Below are 19,909 nucleotides of genomic sequence, written 5' to 3' on the forward strand. Positions count from 1 at the left end.
GTGTTGTGTTTACTGTTGTCCTCAGCGCGGAGATACCCCATTTGGGGTGAGTCAGGCACTCTATAAATGTAATAAATAAAATAAAACCAATCAAACCAATTCTCAAAATATGTTGACCGTGATTTTGCTCTGGCACAACTTGCTTCTCAAACAGACAGAATTCTTATATTGTATTTAAGCATTATTAACTAGCCTAGTTATTCCCATGTGGAACGTTTCTAAATTTACACCCATCAAATGCTGAATGAGAAGGAAGATTTGTAAGGAAATGTTGCTTTGCCTTGGCCTCTTACTATACCCAGGAAAGCCAACCAAGCTCTGGCAAAATCATGAGTTACTTGTCTATTTTTAAATTTTAGTATAAATCACTTGCATATAGAAGATTGCTGTACAAGGATATAAAATCACATTAACTTGAATTGAAAAACTGATATTAGAATAATCATCAATTTAGATATAAATAAAACAAAATGCTAAAGAGGAGGCAGTAGTTCATGAAACATGAAAGGTTTTATCATCATCATCATCAAACCTAAGTTTTTTTTGCACAAAAGATAGATTTTCAAGTCATGACAAGCGTTAGATATAGGAGAAACTAGAACGGATTTCTAAATCAAACCTCACAGGTTGAGAAAACATGAGTGGAGGTTTACTATTCTTTCTTGCCTAAATATGATTCATGGAGGTATCTATATTTGCTGTTGGATCTGATGAGTGTATCCAGTAGATATTCTTTTGTGAAAATTAAGATTTCTGATACTTATGTATGGTGGAACTTAACATTTCTGGAACCCCAACGTAGTTTTGAGACATCCAGCGAAATTTTGATGGTTAGTCTGTTGTAAATCGCTTCTGTAGTTTTAGGATAGATGTTGTTAACTGCGAGGAATTATTTTGTTAGAAAATGAGAAAAGTGCTCAGCACTTACTTGGATGTGTCCTGTTTCAAAAGGAACTGAGAGTTGACGTTGTATCATTGGTGGCCTCTGTAATGCAACTGGTGATCTACTTCTGCTATTAATTTGGTTGTTTTCCAGGGTCTATGGACTTTGAACCATCCTGCGGCCGGCCACATGGCATACGAATGGATCAAGATGGTTACCTCATTGTGGCAGATTCTTATTTTGGTCTGTACAAAGTCCACCCACAGACGGGTGAGAAATCCCTCATCCTCAGCAACCAGAAAGGTAAATCCATGCCTAAAAACGCCACAGTTATTAGGAGTGGGTATGCAAAGCGTTGTATTTCTCTGATTCCTAACCAAACGAGCCACAGTATTTTAATAAATTGCCATCTTTATTTCGAAGGCTACACACTACTGGTAATAAGTAGGCATATTCATGTTTTGCATGTTGTCACTGCTGATAGGAAAATGTTCGAAATCAAACTTTCTTAAGCAAGTACCTGTGCTTTCTTAAGTGTTTGCACTGATTTGAAAAAAACACTTGCATTTGGAAACATGGAAAGTGAACTGTTTGGTTGCAGGAGATGGTAAGATCTCTTTATTAGGCATGCGCGAGCACTGCAAAACACCACAAATAACAAAATCACTAAATAAATGGTGAATTTGTGACAGACTTCGGTGTTCTTGTGTGGACGCTTGTCCATAGTGAATGTTCCAGCCATGAGCAGAGGCTGAATATTAAACTGTTAAGCACAAGCTAATTTTTTCCAAATAAGTAGCTCTCTGAGTGAAACATGCAAATGAGATTTAGAAACACCTGCGGTCAGCACTGAAAACCATATCCCCACCCTCTTTCCAATGTCCGGCTCCCATGTCCATCCAACAGAAAATGATTGTCTTCCTTTTGATCTCTTGGTAGGTGCACGCCAGGCCACGATAATGTTCTGTAACCCTAGCTTATGTTCCAAGTTCATATACCCATAGGTCGGCCCCTACCCCTAGTGACTTCCACCGAATTTATTTGGTGTGTTTTTATACAGTCCTCCCACCACCTTCTGAGACAATAAAAACCGTGTGCCTGTGCGTTCTTTTTTTTTTTATAAATGCATGCCAATGTTACTCACTGCAGATTTTATTTCTGTAATGCCATTCTATGTTTTTTAATGAGATGCGAGACAACGGATAGAGATTGTTCAAACATATTTTCATTGGCTTCAAGTGACAGCTTAGCCTTTTGAAAATACACTTTGTATGTCTGTAGAATAGAAGAAAAAGGTATGAGAAGTAAGTAACAGTTAAATGTCTTTGTAAGCTAAACATAACCCATAAACGTAAGCAAGGTCTCAGCCTAGTGGTGCACAGCCATAGGTTAATGATAAAGCGAAAGAACAGGTTCAGCTCTGCGGCATGCTTCACCATGCCATAGTCAAGGAAGATTTAATGGCAGCCAGTGAGCAAATTCTCCTCGACAAAATCCGCTCCTTGCTATACTGCACTCACACAGACTAAATTGATTTTGAATATATTTTAAAGGCTTAAGCCCTTAGTAATCGCCATAGTGTCGGTATGGTGTCGGTGTGGTGACACGTGAGGTATGTGTCTCATTTTACAGAATGAAATGGTGGCTTGGGGGATATTCTGACTCTTGCCAGCAGTGTGATATGAATGGATATATGCTTTTGGTTTAGTGAACACCTGAGGATTGATTATGTAAGACTGCATGGTCCAGCCTATTTGTGGCTCATCGGAATGTGCTTGTGTACAGGCGTGGACGGCATCCCTTTCAAGTTTTTAAATGGACTGGAACTAACAAGGAACGGCACCATCTACTTCACAGACTCCAGTAGCAAATGGGGACGGCGTCACCACAGATACGAGGTAAGCAGCGTCTGCACATGCACACATTCAACATAGACCTTTCCAGTGACGATACCTGATCTGTGTGGCCAGTGCTTGACATGGAAATAGAAAGTGCAGGTACTCACTATCGAGAGGATCTGTTTTCTACTGAGACTAAGACCAAGGGGGTTACATGACCCTCGTGGGATGTAGTAATCCAACTCTAACGTAGCTAATTTTGTAAAAAATCACATTCTGAAAATTGCTTTGATTACTTTTTAGCAATCCAATCATTATGAGTAAATTTGTTAACCGTGTTGGGACTGCCAAATTAGATAATATTCGCTATTGATTAGTAAGCTAATTTAGAATATAATGTTCTTGTGTCCGGGAGGTATTATTATTGCCCAACTAGTAAAACCAGGTTTATGTTTAGAGATTTTAAATTGCATTTATATATGCGCTTACTACCTCTGACAAGGCACTGAAGTGCTTTGCGGCGAGTAGCACTCTACTCCGAAACCCAAGATTAGAGGCAATAAATAGTTAGTAAATTATTAACAAGTGTTTCTTTTCTTTTTCTTCTTTGCGCATTAGTTATGTTAGAATTGTGCTCTTGATAGTTTGTTTGTGTTTAGGAGAGTTTAGAGCAGGGATCGAAAGATGGGAATGGATTTGATTTGGGGAGTAGTAAGTTGGTTTTGTTAGTAGTGGTCATGTCTGTACCTGTTAGTTGGGTGACATGGCTAAAAAAGGATGGTGAAGTTTGAAAAGGATGTGTGGGATTTCATAGTAGTCCGAAAGGTAGGGGATGAGTCAGAGTGGAGGAATGTAACAAAGGTTGAAGGGAGTACTTTTTTTTTGTTTTTTACATCTATTGCAAAACTGAAATTAACTTATACATACATATATGCACAGGCTACTTGGTGAAAATGTAGTGGCTGGAGTAAACTCCTTTATATAAATATTCATATGTTCACAGAAGCCGCAATATTTACATGGTATGATGAGCAAATTTAACTTGTGAAGGATGCAATTTTATTCAAGTAACTGTAATTACCTCATACATTCATTTCTTAAAGTTTTAGTAGCAGACATAAACCCCTCTATACATGCACCCATATATACATAGCATCAGCAATTAAGGCGTAGCCTGATATACACATGTATCTTGTGCTTTAATACACATTGTTTCCCTTATATAAATGTAGCTGCTTATAATAGGAAGCATAATTCAATGACGCATGTATAACGACAACCCCATCTCCATATCATGAGAAACATAGGGGCATATATGTACAAGCCACTATCTCAATGGGAATGTCACTTTTTGTGATGTTTCCGTGGCGATAGGGACTTCGCCTTATTTACAAGGCAGCGTTAAGCCACTTAATGTGGCTAAACACTGCCTTGTAAATAAGGCCCCCTTTCACGCTATCCTTAGTGTGAAAGGGGTGGGCAGTGGGTGTTGCGGTGGGCGTTCCACCGCAACACCCATCGATTTTGACGCTGCCCCCTATTTACAAGGGCAGTGCAAATAGGAGGCAGCGCCAACATTAAGACCAGGGAAAACCTGGTCTTAAGTTGGTGAAATGAGGAGAAATGCTATCTTTCTCCTCGTTTTTGCTTTTTCCATGTGTGCTGTCTGGTGCAGCACACATGGAAAACTCAAAAAGCCTTTTATTGTTTATGTACAGAAAGGTCCCCCTTCCTGCACATAAATCTTTAAAAAAAAAAAGTTTGTGACTTCCTTGTGTGCTGCATTAAGCAGCACCCATAGAAGTGACAAAATGGCATTTCAAGATTGTTTATGTACAGGAATGGCGACCTGGTGCAAGGGTGCCTGCATTAGAGCTACTCTGCTAAGTGTAGCGCCAGCGCAGAGCAAAACGCAAGGCTGTTTTATTTTTTGTTGTTGTTGTAAATATAGTGCAGCCTTGCTTTTCTGAAGTGGCGGAGTGAGGCGTTAAGCCATGACGGCTAACGCCTCACTCCACCACTTCTGTTGTACATATCCCCCACAGTTTGCCATGTCTGTTGTGTTGTGAAGATAGTTGCCGTGTGGTGGAGAGCCTACTCTTGACTAATCTACTGAAGCTGAGATGGTTGTCAGTGGATTTTATGTTTGTGGGTAACAAACTCCATAGTTTGGCTGCTTGAACAGAGAAAGTTGTTCCACCCATGTTTTTTTTCTTATATGTAGGATTTTGGAGCCAGGTAGCCATTCTTTAGAGTAGTATGTATTTGGTGATTTTCTTCCTGATGAAGAATGGTCATTTGCCATGTATTGCTTTGTGCGTGATTCAAAGCAGATTGAAGGTGGATCTTCAGACAACCAGTATAGGGCCCACTAGGCAGGGAAGATGTGTGCTTTTGGCTTTGTGTGTAGGAGAAGTCTAGCAGCAATGTTGAATTCTCTGTAATGTTCTCATTGGTATCAAAAGTGAGCCGTGATGCAGATCATTATCGTAATTCAGTTTTGAGTACAAGAGAGATGGTAGCTTGAACCTTGTGGGGGAATCCTAGGTGTGTAAAGATTTGTTGCAGTGTTTTCATTGTGCAAAAGCTTGATTTGGCAACCTTATTCACTTGTGCATTCATTGGAAGCTTGGTGGCCCCAGATTATCAGGGGGTGATTGAGCCTTGAAGGACTCCAACTTTAATGCTGTTTGGTTTAGAAAGAGAATAATATCTGTTAAAATTTGTGTATGTACAGTGTGATCCAAGTGAGAACCAAACCCTCTGTTCTGGCTTTCTCAAGTCTTTGGATTAGCATGTCATGATCCACTGTATCAAAGTCTGCCGAAAGGTACAAGAGAACGGCAGTAAACCAGTTCTGGTCAGCTGTATTTTTAAAGTCATCCCAGATAGAGATTAGGCTCGAATCAGTGTCTCTTTTTGGATCTAAATCCGTTTGGAAGTCAGAAAATATGATTTTTTTTTCAATGAATTGACATCTGTGTGAACGCTGCTTTTCCTCGAAGTTTGCCCAGTAATGGTCCGTTTACTGTGGATCCATAATTGTCATGGTCTTGATTGTCCAGGTTTTTTTTTTTTTAATTAAATAAATGCCATTTGTATGCCTTTTTTTGGTAATCTGGGAAAACTCCTGACATTAAGGTTCTGACTGGGATTGCGGCTGAAGTTGATAGTAGAATGTTTGTGAAGAACGTTGGTTGAGTCTTTACCAAGTTTGGGTCAAAATTGTGAAAAATATTGGACCAAATGTTTTTTAGTATTTGGCTTTAAAAACCCTTTCTAGGTGTGAAGGGGGATAAATTGACTGATTTTTCTTCTTCATCCAGTATTACACAGAATCTCAGTCTTCCTGGGTTGCTGCTGTTGTTATAGGTGCTGTGAGTTTAAATGTATCTTAAATAAACACCTGCCAAACCTCTTGGTGGGTGATGCTATGTTATAAGGCACGGTATCCAGACAGGAAGTATTATCAGCTTAAAACATGACAACCCGTCGCAGGAGCTTGGAACGTGCGTTTAGAGATGTTTACAAACAACCTGTGTCTGCATAATTAACAAAAATACAGAGGGTTTGTCGCACAAGAAGGTGCAGTGGAATATGGAAAGCATTTTTTTATTACTGAAATGAAGACATTCAAATTGATGTAATTTCAAGTGGTCAACTTCGGGAAACAGTCAGGATGTTACTGATATAACAATCTAACAGCCAGCAACATACCACAATCTACTGCCAGCTGAATATCACCATCTACTGCTCTTCAGCTTCCAAAAGTCCTTTCAGTGCTCCATTTAAGGGACAAATACGCTGATGATTGTTACTTAATTCGGCAAACACTTAAATAATAAAGCCGTTATGGTTTTTTGGTAATTTGGACGTCATTGACATTTAGCATTCTATTTTACATAATGTTCTATGTTCATAGGCTAGTCTATTTCTTCAAGTCCACTTTTAGTTGTCCCATTGCTATTTTAACAGTGGTGGCTTCTCCGCTAAGGCGCAGAAGCATCGCCCCACTGCGCAGTTTGAAACAGGAAAAAATAAAATGGTAACTCATTGTTATTATTTTATTTTTCCCCTTGATCAGCTGGGTAGAGTCGGGGCTGCTCTGCTCTCAGAGCAGGGGAGCAATGGCTTGCCCACTCCAAGTGCACAGGACGCTTTGGCTGGCTGTCTCGGCAAACCGTCATATGTACTTTGCATGTTCTCCATGCAGGCTGCATTACAGTCTGCATGGAGAACATGCTTAGCCTCCCAATCTCTGGCAGAGTGCGAAACCACGACTGTCAGACTAATCACCAAGCTGCATTGCAGCGTTGTGATTGGCTATCGGGAGGCTGGGAGCCGGGTGGATCATGCTTCCTGCCCTGGAAGCGGGGAAGAGGTCAGAGAGGAGGCAGCGGCAGACAGGTTAGTGTATATTTTAATTTTTATTTCATTCCCTCCCCCAGCGAGTCACCCCCTCCAACCATGGCCGGACGGGCCATAGCGGGCACCCGGCAATTCCCCGGTGCGCCGCACGGGTAGGGGCCGGCTTTGGGCCTGGGGGCCGTTTTTGTTACAGGGCCGCTTTTGCAGCATAGCTGCAAAATCGATCCTGTACCAAAATCGTCCGAAAACCGGCCCCGGCAAAGTGCTCGGCGGCCCCTCCAACACCCCCGAGTGGGGAGGGGGGCTGGCTGAGCACTTTGCCGGGGCGGTTGTGGTTCCCAGTCCGGCCCTGCCTCCAACCGCCTTCAAATACCAGCCGCCTCTGTATTTTAATATTGTCTATTAGTATTGCTGCAAGGTTAATGTTTTGACTTGTGTAATGTCTAAGCATTCAAGGTGCAAATGCAAACTGGGGAGGAGGTGATATTTGTGACTTGCTTGAAAAACAAGCACCTTTTTTCCTTTGGCATATTTGGCCAATGGATGAAAAAACACATGCTAGACAACAAGATTATAACTGCCTGTTGCTAATTTTAAGAAAGGAAAACATGACTTGCCTGTAACAGTCGGTTTGAAGATTGACCTGCTGTGCATATCCCTGCCATCACGTGTTGGGTGTGTAGGGCGCACATTGTTTTTCTTCAAAGTAAATATTTCCAAGTGACTTGTGATGCACCCCCTGAGATCCACGGTGCACCAGGACTCCCACCCCACCTTACATAGTCTCACTCCCCTCCCCCTCCACATATGGCAGAAAGTAAGCAGGTGCAGATATGCGAAACAGAAAGCCTATGTAAACTGGTATGTAAAATTGAATTTAACAGATGGAAAATGTTAAACTGTCATACCGCAAAGGTGTGTGGGATTCTACATCACTTCAAGCTGCAGCCCGATTGTTACAGGTAAGTAGCGTTTTCCCATTGCAGCATGTGCTGCTGTAGATCATATTCTCCACGTGGAGTTAAATTAAAAGAAGTAACCCTTTCCCTAAAGTGTTGGCTTGCGAGCGGGAGAAGAAAAATTTAGAACAAAGTTTTAAGCAGTTTTCCCAGCTTGTGCTTCTTGACAGACATTAATGTCCACACAATAATGTGGTTTAAGTGTGGATTGTAGAGCATGCAGCATCTTAAAACGCCTGCAAGTGTAATGATGCCTCAGAAAGCCGCAGCGGCTCTCCGTTTTTCAAGTGAAATGTGCTATAGGAAAAGAGTGTTGTGTGCCTTTGGTTTAGTTGTAGCAAATTTGATTACATCTGACCAGCCATCTGGAGAGGCATGCTTTGGAAATTGGATCCCCAAGGTGGGCAGGCTGAAACCTAGAAAGAGGTGCTCCTTCTTTTTAAAAGACTGAAGGGCATGAGGTCTGTCTTAACAACTGAAGTGTGTAGGTCCTTTTTTGCGACAAAATGAGAGTGGGGGAAAACTTGGGAAATCATTGCAATTGTGTATGATTTATGAAGAAAGGTGGCTATTACTTTGTGCAGAAAGCAAGGGTGTGTTTATAAGGACCACCCAATCTTTGTACCCCTGAATAGAGGGCTCCTCTAACTTTAGGGCTTGCAGTTCACTCACTCGATTCCAATGAGGAAGGCTACATTAAAGGAACTGCAGTGGACAAGAAGGTAATAGCTCAAATGGCAGCTTCATTAGCCATGTAAGAGCAATGATGAGGTCTTGTAAAGGGCATTGGTGGCATTTTAGGAGGGACGTATACACCTTGATAGGGAAGGAAAAACAGGCGGGGGCATTGCCATTATAAAATTCCTTGATGTGAATTGGATCTCCACCATAAGTAACAGCAGCATGGAACTGGGGTTCTTTAAGATCAACATATCCCCAACAGACAGCTGGAAGAGAGCATTGATCTATTGCCCCCCAGGATCCAGGGCCAATTTCAGTGATAAATTGGTGGAACAAATAGGTATGCACGTTCTAGCATCTAATAAATTCATTCTATTGTGTGATTTTAACTTTCATGGGGAAGATTACACCAATCTTGAAGTTAATAAACTTCTATTTAGTTTAGACCTAATAGGAATTACCCAAAGAGTCAAAGGCCCAACACACCTGGCTGGACACTGGCTGGATTTTATCTTCTCTAATACAGACCATTTGGCATGTAACCCCCCCCCCCCCCCCCCCACCCCGGCCCTTTAACATGGACAGTCCATTCTACGATTATGTTCTCTATTCAATCATTCTATCACCGTGTCTGAAGGGCTCAGCTGTGAACACAGGACAGAAACAAGAGGTGCGTAGACCATGGCGTGATCTTACTTTGAAAGCTTTCAGCAAGGCATTCCATCCTAAATCATCAGATAGTGACCTGGAAGCATCTAAGCTGCTGGAAGGTTTTAATTCCACCTTTATGACAGCACTGGATGCAGTCATTCCACCTAAAAATTACAGCTCTCTACAGCGGCGTCCATCAGCCCTATGGTATACATCTGACTAAAAAGCTGAAAAATCCAAATGTAAAATATTGGAGAAACTCTGGCGGAGTAGTAAAGATCCCCACGATAGACAACTGTATTAACAGTCTCTGTCCAGCTACCACCAGAACAGAAACACCGCCAGACTAACTTTTATAATGAAAAAATAGAACACGCTAGTAACTCCTCAAAAGTCCTCTTCAATATAGTGAGGGGGTTTGTGTGTCTGCAAGTCTGCAGACAATCCTTCGTGGAATCCCAAGAGTTCTGTAATTCATTAGCGGTCTATTTTCAGGAAAAGATCTCTAACATCTATGCCAATTTCTCAACCGTTGCCTTACAGAACTCGGAATCTAATATTAGACTAGGGGAATCAGAAAAGGTAACACTCAGCACCTTGGACTGCTTTGAAACGGTTACATTAGAGGAGGTACTTAACTCCCTGACCACAGCAAAATCCGGATCGCCTCGGGACCTCTGTCCCCGGAAGATGATGGCTCTCCTAGCCACCTGCTGCGCTCCTGGAAATCTAAATATTTTTAACTGTTCAATACAAACGGGATCCATCCCCACGAAATGGAAGGAAGCCGATATTGAAAAAACCTATGCCTGACCCACAAGTATTCAGCAATTATCGTCCTATTTCCCTGCTATCCCTGTTGGGTAAGTGATTGGAAAACTTAATAAATAGTCAGTTGGGGTCATATCTTGAAACCAACAAAATTGTGGACCTCTCGCAATTGGGATTTCAACCAGGGTTCAGTACTGAGACTGCCCTTCTGCCGTAACTGACTCTTGGACACGTAATGGACGCTGGAGTATCAATAGTACTGATCCTATTAGATCGCTCAGCGGCCTTTGATACCATTTTGCATTCAAAGCTTGTGGAAAGATTACAGGCCTGCGGTATCCAAGGTACAGCCTTAAAATGGCTGCAGCATTTTTTGTCAGACAGACAACAAACTATTATGTTAGGGCCCTATCTCTCAGGAAAAACGCACCTGGATAAGGGCGTACCTCAGGGTTCTTGTTTAAGTCCGACTTTATTTAATATATATATGGCCCCTCTGGCAAAGATCGTAGAGCAGTTCGGTTTTGAAATAATTTAATATGCTGATGATACTCCGCTTATGTTCACTGTTGGCCCTAATTTAGAAGCAGAGAAAATCGGTTTTACTGCCGGAATGCTTGCAATATCCATCTGGATGACTGGGAACTCCAGCTGAACCCTGGAAAAACGGAGATCATGCTAATGGGGAAAGCCTCAACCATCTGGTTGGACGAGTGGTGGCCACACCAATTGGGAGCAGTTCCTGTGCCCAAAGTGTAAAAAATTTAGGGATAAAACTTGATCGGACATGAACTATGAAAGATCACATTGCTGCCACAACTAGCTCCTGTTACTACAGCCTGCGTCTTTTGCGCAGGATCTTTCCTTATCTGCCCATTAACTGTCACAGAACCCTGTTCCAAGCTATGGTGATTAGCAGATTAGACTACGGAAACGCTCTGCAGGCTGAAGTAGGAGAGACCTTGCTTGCTAAGCTACAGGTGATTCCGAACACCGCAGCAAGAATAATTCTGAATCGCCCGGCAGGCTCTCCTTCTGGCCCTTTGTTGAGAGCATTACACTGTTACCAGTGAGGAAGCTGTCCTATTTTAAAATCTGCTGTCTTACATATAATGCCCTGAAAGGCAAAGGGCCACGCTATTCGCAAAGAAAACTTAAAAACACGTACCTTGCCGAAATCTCAGATCTAGCACACGAGCCCTTCTACAGGTACCCCGAATACGTCTTAATCGTACAGGGGGCAAAGCTTTCTCTTACCTTGCTCCAAGATACTGGAATAAACTACCAATTGCTCTTCACAAGATCTCCACCTGTAGCACATTTAGGAAACAACTAAAAGCTTACCTGTTTTAACTTCTTATGGTGGTCTCTCAGTCAGGTTTCTTTAACACGCCGAGATGCCCCCGGGTGAGTCGTGCTCAATAAAAGTGGAACTAACATAACATAACAACAGTGTATTTAAAGGTTTTAACAGGTATCTTGAAGACTGACCGGTGGTCTCTGGTTTCCAGGTAAGCTGCTACAGTAGCTAGTTGTACCCTTGTGGAAAAGTAGGCTAATCCTTCCTTTTGTAGGTGCCGCAAGCAACAGATGATGTCTTGCATCGAGGAGACATGTAAGGAGGACTATTTACAGAGATTATTACAATAGTGGACACATTGTTTCCATTTGGCCATGTAGCAATCCCTTGTATTGGGTTTATGGGAAGCTCTGCGCACCCAAATTCTAACACTTCAGATGCCAAATCGCAAGATTCAGTGCCCTGGAACTGGGGTGTTGCAGTAGACTTTTGTGCTATGTGTGCAGGTCTGGACACACAGGCTGCTTTTCATGGGGATGTACAGACATTTCAGAAGCTCTAAGTAACACAGCTGTCTTACATAGGTCGTTACTAGGAGAATGAGCTTCATTGGTGCTTGCTGCATTTCCCTTACTACATAAAGAATGAGCAGTATTGGAGGAAAATCATATGCAAATATCCCTGCCCAAGTCATCCTTAGAGGGTTGCGCCTAGATTTTGGTTGTGGCTACTTGGGAGGCAAAAGTTTGGCATTTTGCTTTCTTGCACTTAAGCAAATAAATCTACCTCTGGAAGTATTGTTGGATCACTTAAGTGTTGATTTACCATTCATGTGTTTGTTCATGTCTCCTGCTGAGCAGGTCGGTAGAGTTCTTGTCCAGTCCTGGCAGGTGGTCCACCAGGAAAGGGACCAGAAGATGAATGGCCCAATGCTGCCCAATGCTACCTTGGATAACTAGCCTGATTGCGTCCCCTTTGTTAGTGCATGGTGGTCATGTCTGTGAGTACAGGCACTATTGTGTTGTGAAGTAGTTTGCCAAACTCTTGGAGCGCTATCTGAACGGCTACGTGTTTGTGTATATTGCAGCTGTGGGTTAGGAGACGCCTTGCCCAGTAACAAGTTCTTGTTGTTTCACCACTGACGTTTGTGCTGAACCCTTGACTCCACCAATTTAAGAACCTCCAACTAACCAGTTGCTTAGGACCACTGTCTCGCAAGGCGCTCTATCAGCCAAGCATTTGCTACTATTGCAACACAAGACGCCATTGTTTCCATTAGTTACCTTATCATTCTTGCTATTTGAGGATGCAGTGTCTGCTAAAAGGGAAGCATGCTTTGCAATGCCACCACTCTCTTGTTGCTGGGACAGACTTTGGATGTCACTGGTATGAGTATGGCTCCTAAGAACTGTCGTGGGGGAGGTGAGATTTGTTTTGGCATAAATGGTGAGCTCAAATGTTTGGAGGAGTGAGATGGCTTTTTGAATAAGAGTGAGGCATTGCATTTGGCTTATGCTTTTTTACCAGCCAGTTATCCAGGTATGAATTCATGAATGGCATTGCCCCAAAGATGTACTGCTATTACTGCCAGAGGCTTGTGATGATGATGATGATGATTACGCACTTGTATAGCGCACGACTACCCGTAGGTATCTCGGCGCTTGTACGAATACCATCGAGGAACCCTTCCTGGCCTTTCCCTGTGAGGAGCCCACTCCTGGACACCCCCAAGGTGAAGTCAGGCATCCTCAGCGTTGTTGGGGCCGTTGTAGAGATTAAGCAAGCTATTGCCCAGAGGTGCAGAGTGGGACTCATGATTAGAATAGGCACCGAAGCGAGAATTATCAGGTCCGAGGAAATTGAGCCCAAGACCCGCCGAGGCGGGAATTGAACCCTGGTCCCGGCCAGACTACTGCATCAGGGTCTGCCGCTCTAACCATTGAGCCACACTTCTCTACTCTGCCGCTCTAACCATTGAGCCACACTTCTCTACAAAGCTTGTTGAACACTTGGTGCTGTTGTGACCCCAAAGGGTAGTACTTTGAATTGATAGTGCCCCCAGTTACCACAAACTAGAGGTACTAGTGGTGTGCAGGGTTAATGGGGATGTGTAATTAGGCATCCATGACAACCAGTGTTGCCAAATAGTCTCCGATGCAGAGCAATACAAGGATAACTTGGAGTGTTTTCATCCTGAAGTGATGTACCGGATCGAAGGTTGAGTATCAGCTGTGAAGTTTTGTTTTTCTTGGGGTTGAGTAAGTACAGGGAATACACTCTGGTGTAGCGGGATAGGTCTGATTTCTCCCTTTTGAAGCAATGCCTACAACTTCTTCCTGCGGCAGCCGTTGGTGATCTTGACTGATGATGTGCTGGTGTAGTAGTATATCGGTGGTGTGTCCTTTGAAATTCTAGCCAAAAGCTGTGGGCAAAGATGGAGAGTACCCATAAGCTTTTTCCCTCTCATTGGAGAAAGTATAACCTTAGGCATCTCACGACAGGTGTTGAGTGGTCGAAGATAATTTGTGGAAGGTCATTGCTTGGCGCAGAGGTACCCTTGCTTTGGGTTCCTCTGGCCTTACAGCATCTGTTGCCCCTTAAGCCAACTTAGGAGTACTGCTTGGATGATTTGACTCTCCTGAAAGGGTTGTTGTGGTGGTACAGAGGGTGTTGGGAGAGGTTGCTGACTTGGCTCTAGCTCGTCCTTATTGCCTTTGAAACCTCAACTTGGCAGGCTTGGTTTGGGAAGCCCCCATGGCCCTTGCTGTGTAGGGTTGTGTTTAATTTCCTCTAATATGAAGTCCACCTGTGGAACAAACCGGTATTTGCCATTGAAAGGGAGACTAAGAAGGAGATGTACCTCACACCAGCACTCCGATACTAAGGAAGCCATAGAAGAATGCTGGTATTGACAGTTGCATCTAGTGAGCACCTAATGTTGCAGTTTTAAATTATTTACCCTTTCTGGACTATTCCCTTTCCTCAATTTTTGTTAAGCGTCAGGCAGGTGCTTTACTAATTCGAATTCCTCCATCTTCACCTGGTGCAAACTGTCGTACATTGACACTAATCCTACAGATATGGCTATATGCCATTGTTTGGTGACCCCCATAGCTACCTACATGCCTGCAGCATCTACTAAATGGGCGGTTTGCCATTGTAACCCCCAAAGCGCCTGGGCTATCAATATAGGAAATAAACCGTGGGGAAAAATCTAACATATTACATACTGTATAAAATTCAGTATCAATTTATACTTTTGTGCATCTGTGTACTTGTATTAGATTTTTATACAGTACATTATAGAAATTATTAGTTGTTTTTTCTTTATATGTTCATTCATTTATTATATATGTTGCCACAAAACATCATTTAAATATACACATCAGTAATCAAACAGAGATGTGGTTAGCATTATCAGATATGCGTGAATAGTTTAATATGATAAATTCACAAGTGTAAATCGAATTAAGATTGATTTATGTTGATGTAATATGTTTATTTTTTCCCCCATTTTTTGTGTTATATTGTCAGCAACTACTTGGTTGCTTTCTTTGTCAGGTTGCGGGGGTATCCTGTCCACTCTACAAGTGAATCTGGTAGGACAGGACTTCTGATGTTGATGGGGTCTTATGGTGCCGCTCTATATATATTTTCATTCTGGCTTTGATCGGGTCTTTCAAGGTTTCTTAGGTAAAAGTAGGTAGGAATTGCACAGCCTGCTTTGTCTTTGACAGTGTTTCATTGATTACGTCTTCTTCTTTTGCCACATTAAGCATGACCTTTTGGTGGTCTGCAACACTCAGTATGACTTGACTGAGCACCATGCAGTGATATCATCAGGTGGATACCGCTTGATATAAGGTTTCATGAGTCGACAAGGGGTTCACTTTACAGTTGTGGCACAGGTAATTTTCACTATATCGTGTGTATTGAGTCCTCACTAAGGTCTATCTGATCTGCAGTGGGAGCAGAGTTGAATCTCTAGGAATTGAGTGTGCTGGGGACTGTGCAGGTAGTAGTATGGGCTCCCTAGGTTTTTGTGTGTTTGTTTTGGGAATGTGATATGACACTTCTGAGCATGGGGTTGGCAAGGTGGGAGGCTGTGCGAGGATGTTGCCAGAGATTGGATCAGTATAAATTCCCCTTTATCGCACATCAGGTTTATTGCCTTGATCTTCAGCAAAATGGGGCTTGTCTGGAGTTCAGTTTTAACTCCAAAGCCATTGTTGAAGTGTGGCATCAATCTCCGTTCCAAGTTGGGTCAAGACCAATGCTGATTATCTCAGTTTTGAGACTTCGGCTGTGGTGCTCGAGGAGTCTCCCGCGCTGAAGATGTATTTCAGTACAGGGGTGCCACAGGAATAGTGCGCAGAGCTGGCTGTCCGAGCCACTTGGGAGGAGTTTGGGGTTCAAGTCACGGCTCTCCCTGGGCTGATCCTTGCCCTGGAGCCAAGGTTTGAGGACGAGCCGAAAGGGAAGAGTTCTAGGTGTTGTATTTGTCCTGGGTGTGGGTTCTTTCGAGGGCTCTGAAGATGATTATTCTCTGAAATCTGAATTGCTGGAGGGCACACTTTCTGGACGTTGCTCCCCCTGGAACTACCAGAGGCCCCCATGCTTTCGCCATCAGAGAAAGTCCCTTTGATGCCTTGTCCGGACTGTGGCTTGAGAGAGCTCCCGTACTGCATTCTATAATGTGCCTACTGTACATCTCTTGGGTGCCAGCTGGACTTCTCGCAATGTTTAACAAGCCAGATAGGCAAGCTTAGCTTAGTTCCTCAGGAGACTGAGACTAAAGTCCTGATGCTGGTCTAACCACCGGAACTTGCAACTGCATTTAGGGCAAATTCTAAATGGCGTGTTATATTTTTCCCGCCAGCAAGTCATTCTCTAATGACCAGACCTTCTCGACCCGACTAAGGTTTGAATTGGTTGATGACTGTACAACATTCTGCCTAGGCAGGTGACAGTTACACAAAGACTGTGCATGTAGAGGGTTAGCTTTCCAGTGTCCTCATTTTGAGGTTTTCAAGAGCTGCTGCACGATGCTCATGAGCAGTCAAAGAAGCATCTGAATCTGATGGTGGAAAAAACAATTTAACTTAGTCAACTCAAAACCAAAACTTTAATTCAAAGAAAAACAACAACTTGCAATGTCCATACCTGCACAAGGTGGCAGGAGTGTGCATAGCATGTGATCTTCAGTATCACGTACTGCAACCACCAGGTTGATCTATTCAACCTGTTCGATTAAACAGAAATGTACTGATAATTTTAAAGAGGTGTGATGGTGAAACTCCTAAACTGATGTGAAATCATGTCAAGCCTTAGAATATCTACATTGTAATGTACAGTAGAGTTCCTTTCTGGGCAATCTACTTGGTATTTTTGTACCTCCAGGAAGAAAAATGTCTAAGGTTTGTCTTGAGAGTTTCACTCTCAACGCATGCATTTAACTGTTTTAGGTGGCATGCATTGATCTTAAGGTGTTGCCATCCGTTCTAGGCATCCTTCGACCTCAGTTGTAATCAGTCACACCTAGATGCTGTTATTTTGCCTTAAGCCAATATGGCACTACTTTATCGGTTACTATGGTGCTCTTTTTGAAAAGTCACTAAGAGGTATATGGGATTTGTATCAATATGGGTCTGCTTCACTAATAAGCATTTTGGGCACTATAATCGCCTGTATTAGTTATTACTTACTGTTGTTCGTTTATTTTGCTTTCCTTCCATGGTGCATTTGTTATGCACAGTGCAAGTGTGTGCTCTTCTGGGGATTCAGCACATTGATGAATAAAAGGAAAAGACAAATTAACCCAACCGTGATTTTTTGTAGGTCATTGAAACAAATCACCTGGGAAGACTTTTGGAATATAATCCAGTGACAAAAACTGCAAGGACTCTACTGGATGGCCTCTACATGGCCAATGGAATTGTATTATCACCACAAGAAGACTACATCTTGATAGCAGAAACCAGCATTTGCAGAATTCTACGGTATTGTAAAAATATTCTTCCGCTCATTTTCATTGCTCCTCACTTAGGATAACAAGGAGAATGTGGCGACAAATATAATGTATACTTGACAAAATATTTCCAGAAATCAATACCTAGGGGTACCCTACTTAAAGGTTTGGTTAGCAACGGGGACATCTTACAGAATTCTTTTTTTTTTCAGCAGCAAACAGGTAATGGTTTAGCGTTGCTGTTTTGGGCTACGTTAAGTGTAACCTGAGGGTTCCTTTGTGGTTACTTGCTTACAGTCCAATAAAAGCTGTAAACATGGCTTAGAGTTTTATAATTTATCGCAATTGGTCTAACATCTCTTTCTGAATAATAGGAAAAGCTCTGCTGTTCCTATCGTACACACTTTATAAGATTCACAAACCGTTGTGAGACTGATCAGATTGAGACAGCACTTGGGTACAGTACACTGAAATATTTGAATCAAAAATGGGTACAACTGTTTTTTTTTGTTGGTGGGAGGACTTTTTGAATAATACAAATGACTCCAGAGGAGTCCGTGCTTCTGCCAGGGGGCTGACGCCCCGTGCTACAATCCACACCGCCAGGAGGCACTCTGTGTCTCATAACCCATTGTGCTTTCAGATGCCAACATTGGCCACCAGTAGAGGGGCAGGGCTGCCCAGCCACCAGCGCTTCAAAGCACGGCAGCTCAACATGCTGCGTGGGATTCCTGAGGACTCAAAGTGAGTCTACTGGGGTGCAGAGCCCCACGCTACAATCCACGCCACCAGGGGGGAGCTTTCCTACTGGGTAAGTCCCTCTTGTCTTTTATTGTTAGCCTTTAGTTTTTCACAACTGCTCCTGGACACGTGGTGCACCATGGACTTTGACTGTTAAGCTTATTTTGTGGTACCTTAGTTTGTGAAATGGGAAAATTAAAGCTATTGGGATCCAAGGACTCAGCCTCCAGAATCTGATAGAGACGTCTAGCCACAGATTCCTTACCTTAGAATTCTCCCCAGGCGCCAGCCTGGATCTGGAAATGTTTTCAGTAGTAACCCTGTGCGTAGGTAGAGGGCATCGTGCGACTCCGTACCGACGTCGTTCACATATGCAACATCACTCCTCGCAACATAAGCCCCTCCCCGATGACGTCGGTTTCTTCTTTTCTGTGCTTACACAGATCCGGGGAAGCAATTGCCTTTGGCCTTTTTTGCCTTACTTTGACATTTTTATCATTGAAACAGTGTGCTTTTCTGTTCAAACCTTGTGGGTCTTGTGGACTGCTACTGTTGTCCACATACCATCACACCACTTGTAATATGTGTTGCTTGGGAGAGCACCATGACTTTGGCGTGTGCAACTCCTGTCATCTACTTCGACCGAAGGCACTGCAGGAAGGTAGGATGAAGCTCCTGTTGGCGCGGCTCTCGCAGTCACTGCACGGTCCATTCATGGCTCCAGTTCCGAGCCGTTCCCATGGATGTCACTCTCCATCGTTGTCCCAAGGTTAGTCTTGACGCAGGCTGTCAAAGCTGAGGCAGCCCCAGACTTCACAGCTCAGAGATTTCACCTTTCACGCCTCCTTCCACTTGCCGGTTGAGGACTCCATGCACATGTTCGACCTGCGCTTGTCTATCTACCCTGGAGCCGGGGCTACTCTGACCAAGATGCAAGCATATTTTTGCTCTGTGTATCCCATCTCTGAGTCTTCACGTTCCCCTTGAGCACCTTTGGGCCCTAAGAAGGCAAGAGGTGCCTCAACTGTGTCCACGCCCTTGGGTACGCCCTTGGCTTCAATGGTCGATAGTGCCAGTCGACGTTGAGTATGGAGCAACTAGTGCCGCCTATCTCAGATACCCATCTTCCACTTTCCGTGGAGCCCTCCATTGTTTTGTCTTCTGAGGATGAGATAGGGTTTCTGCACCCCATAGCTGATGTTGCTCAGTCTGCTGTGGAGGATAGCTCTCTAACTGAACTGGGTGAAGCTAGTGGATTGGAGTCTTCCCCAGCCTCGGGCCTTCTTTCCCCTCCTGGTCTTGCTACAGAGACGTGCTCCTCTTTAGTTGATATGCTAAGGTGAGCTGCTCTGATTTCGGATTTAACTCTTCCTTCTGTTGAAAGATCTACTGAACTCATAATTGGAATTCTCCATCAGGGCCAAACCAGGGTGGAGCCAATGCTTCCCTATCACATTTTGTTGGGAGCTGGACTAAACCCGATACAAGGCCCCAGTGGATCGATCTATCTCTCACAGACACTGTCTGGCCCCTGGTGATCTGGCCCTTTTCATCATAGTTTGGTGCTACAGGCTGCTTCGCCCTCATCTGATATTGACTCTTTCTCATGTTCCATTAGACAGAGATTCCAAGAGACAGGATGCTTGTGGCAGGCATATCTTCTCCTCCACAAGCTCTGCTTTGCGTTCCATTAATACAGATTGCATTCTTGGACTCTATTACCATACATTGTGGGATTCCTTGACTCAT

The 19,909-nt window shown here is 43.3% G+C and overlaps 1 protein-coding gene across 1 annotated transcript in view; it reads left to right on the plus strand.

The window, feature by feature from the left end:
* Positions 1-19,909, plus strand: part of LOC144818610 (adipocyte plasma membrane-associated protein-like) — a 113,348-nt gene that overhangs the window by 75,706 nt on the left and 17,733 nt on the right. Inside the window, exons 5-7 of the mRNA XM_078676210.1 lie at positions 1,037-1,186; positions 2,669-2,781; positions 17,290-17,450. Of these exons, the coding sequence (XP_078532336.1) occupies positions 1,037-1,186; positions 2,669-2,781; positions 17,290-17,450 (424 nt within the window). The remainder of the gene's footprint in view (positions 1-1,036; positions 1,187-2,668; positions 2,782-17,289; positions 17,451-19,909) is intronic.

This window comes from Lissotriton helveticus, chromosome 1_1 (assembly GCF_964261635.1).
Source record: "Lissotriton helveticus chromosome 1_1, aLisHel1.1, whole genome shotgun sequence".
NCBI classification, from domain to species: domain Eukaryota; kingdom Metazoa; phylum Chordata; class Amphibia; order Caudata; family Salamandridae; genus Lissotriton; species Lissotriton helveticus.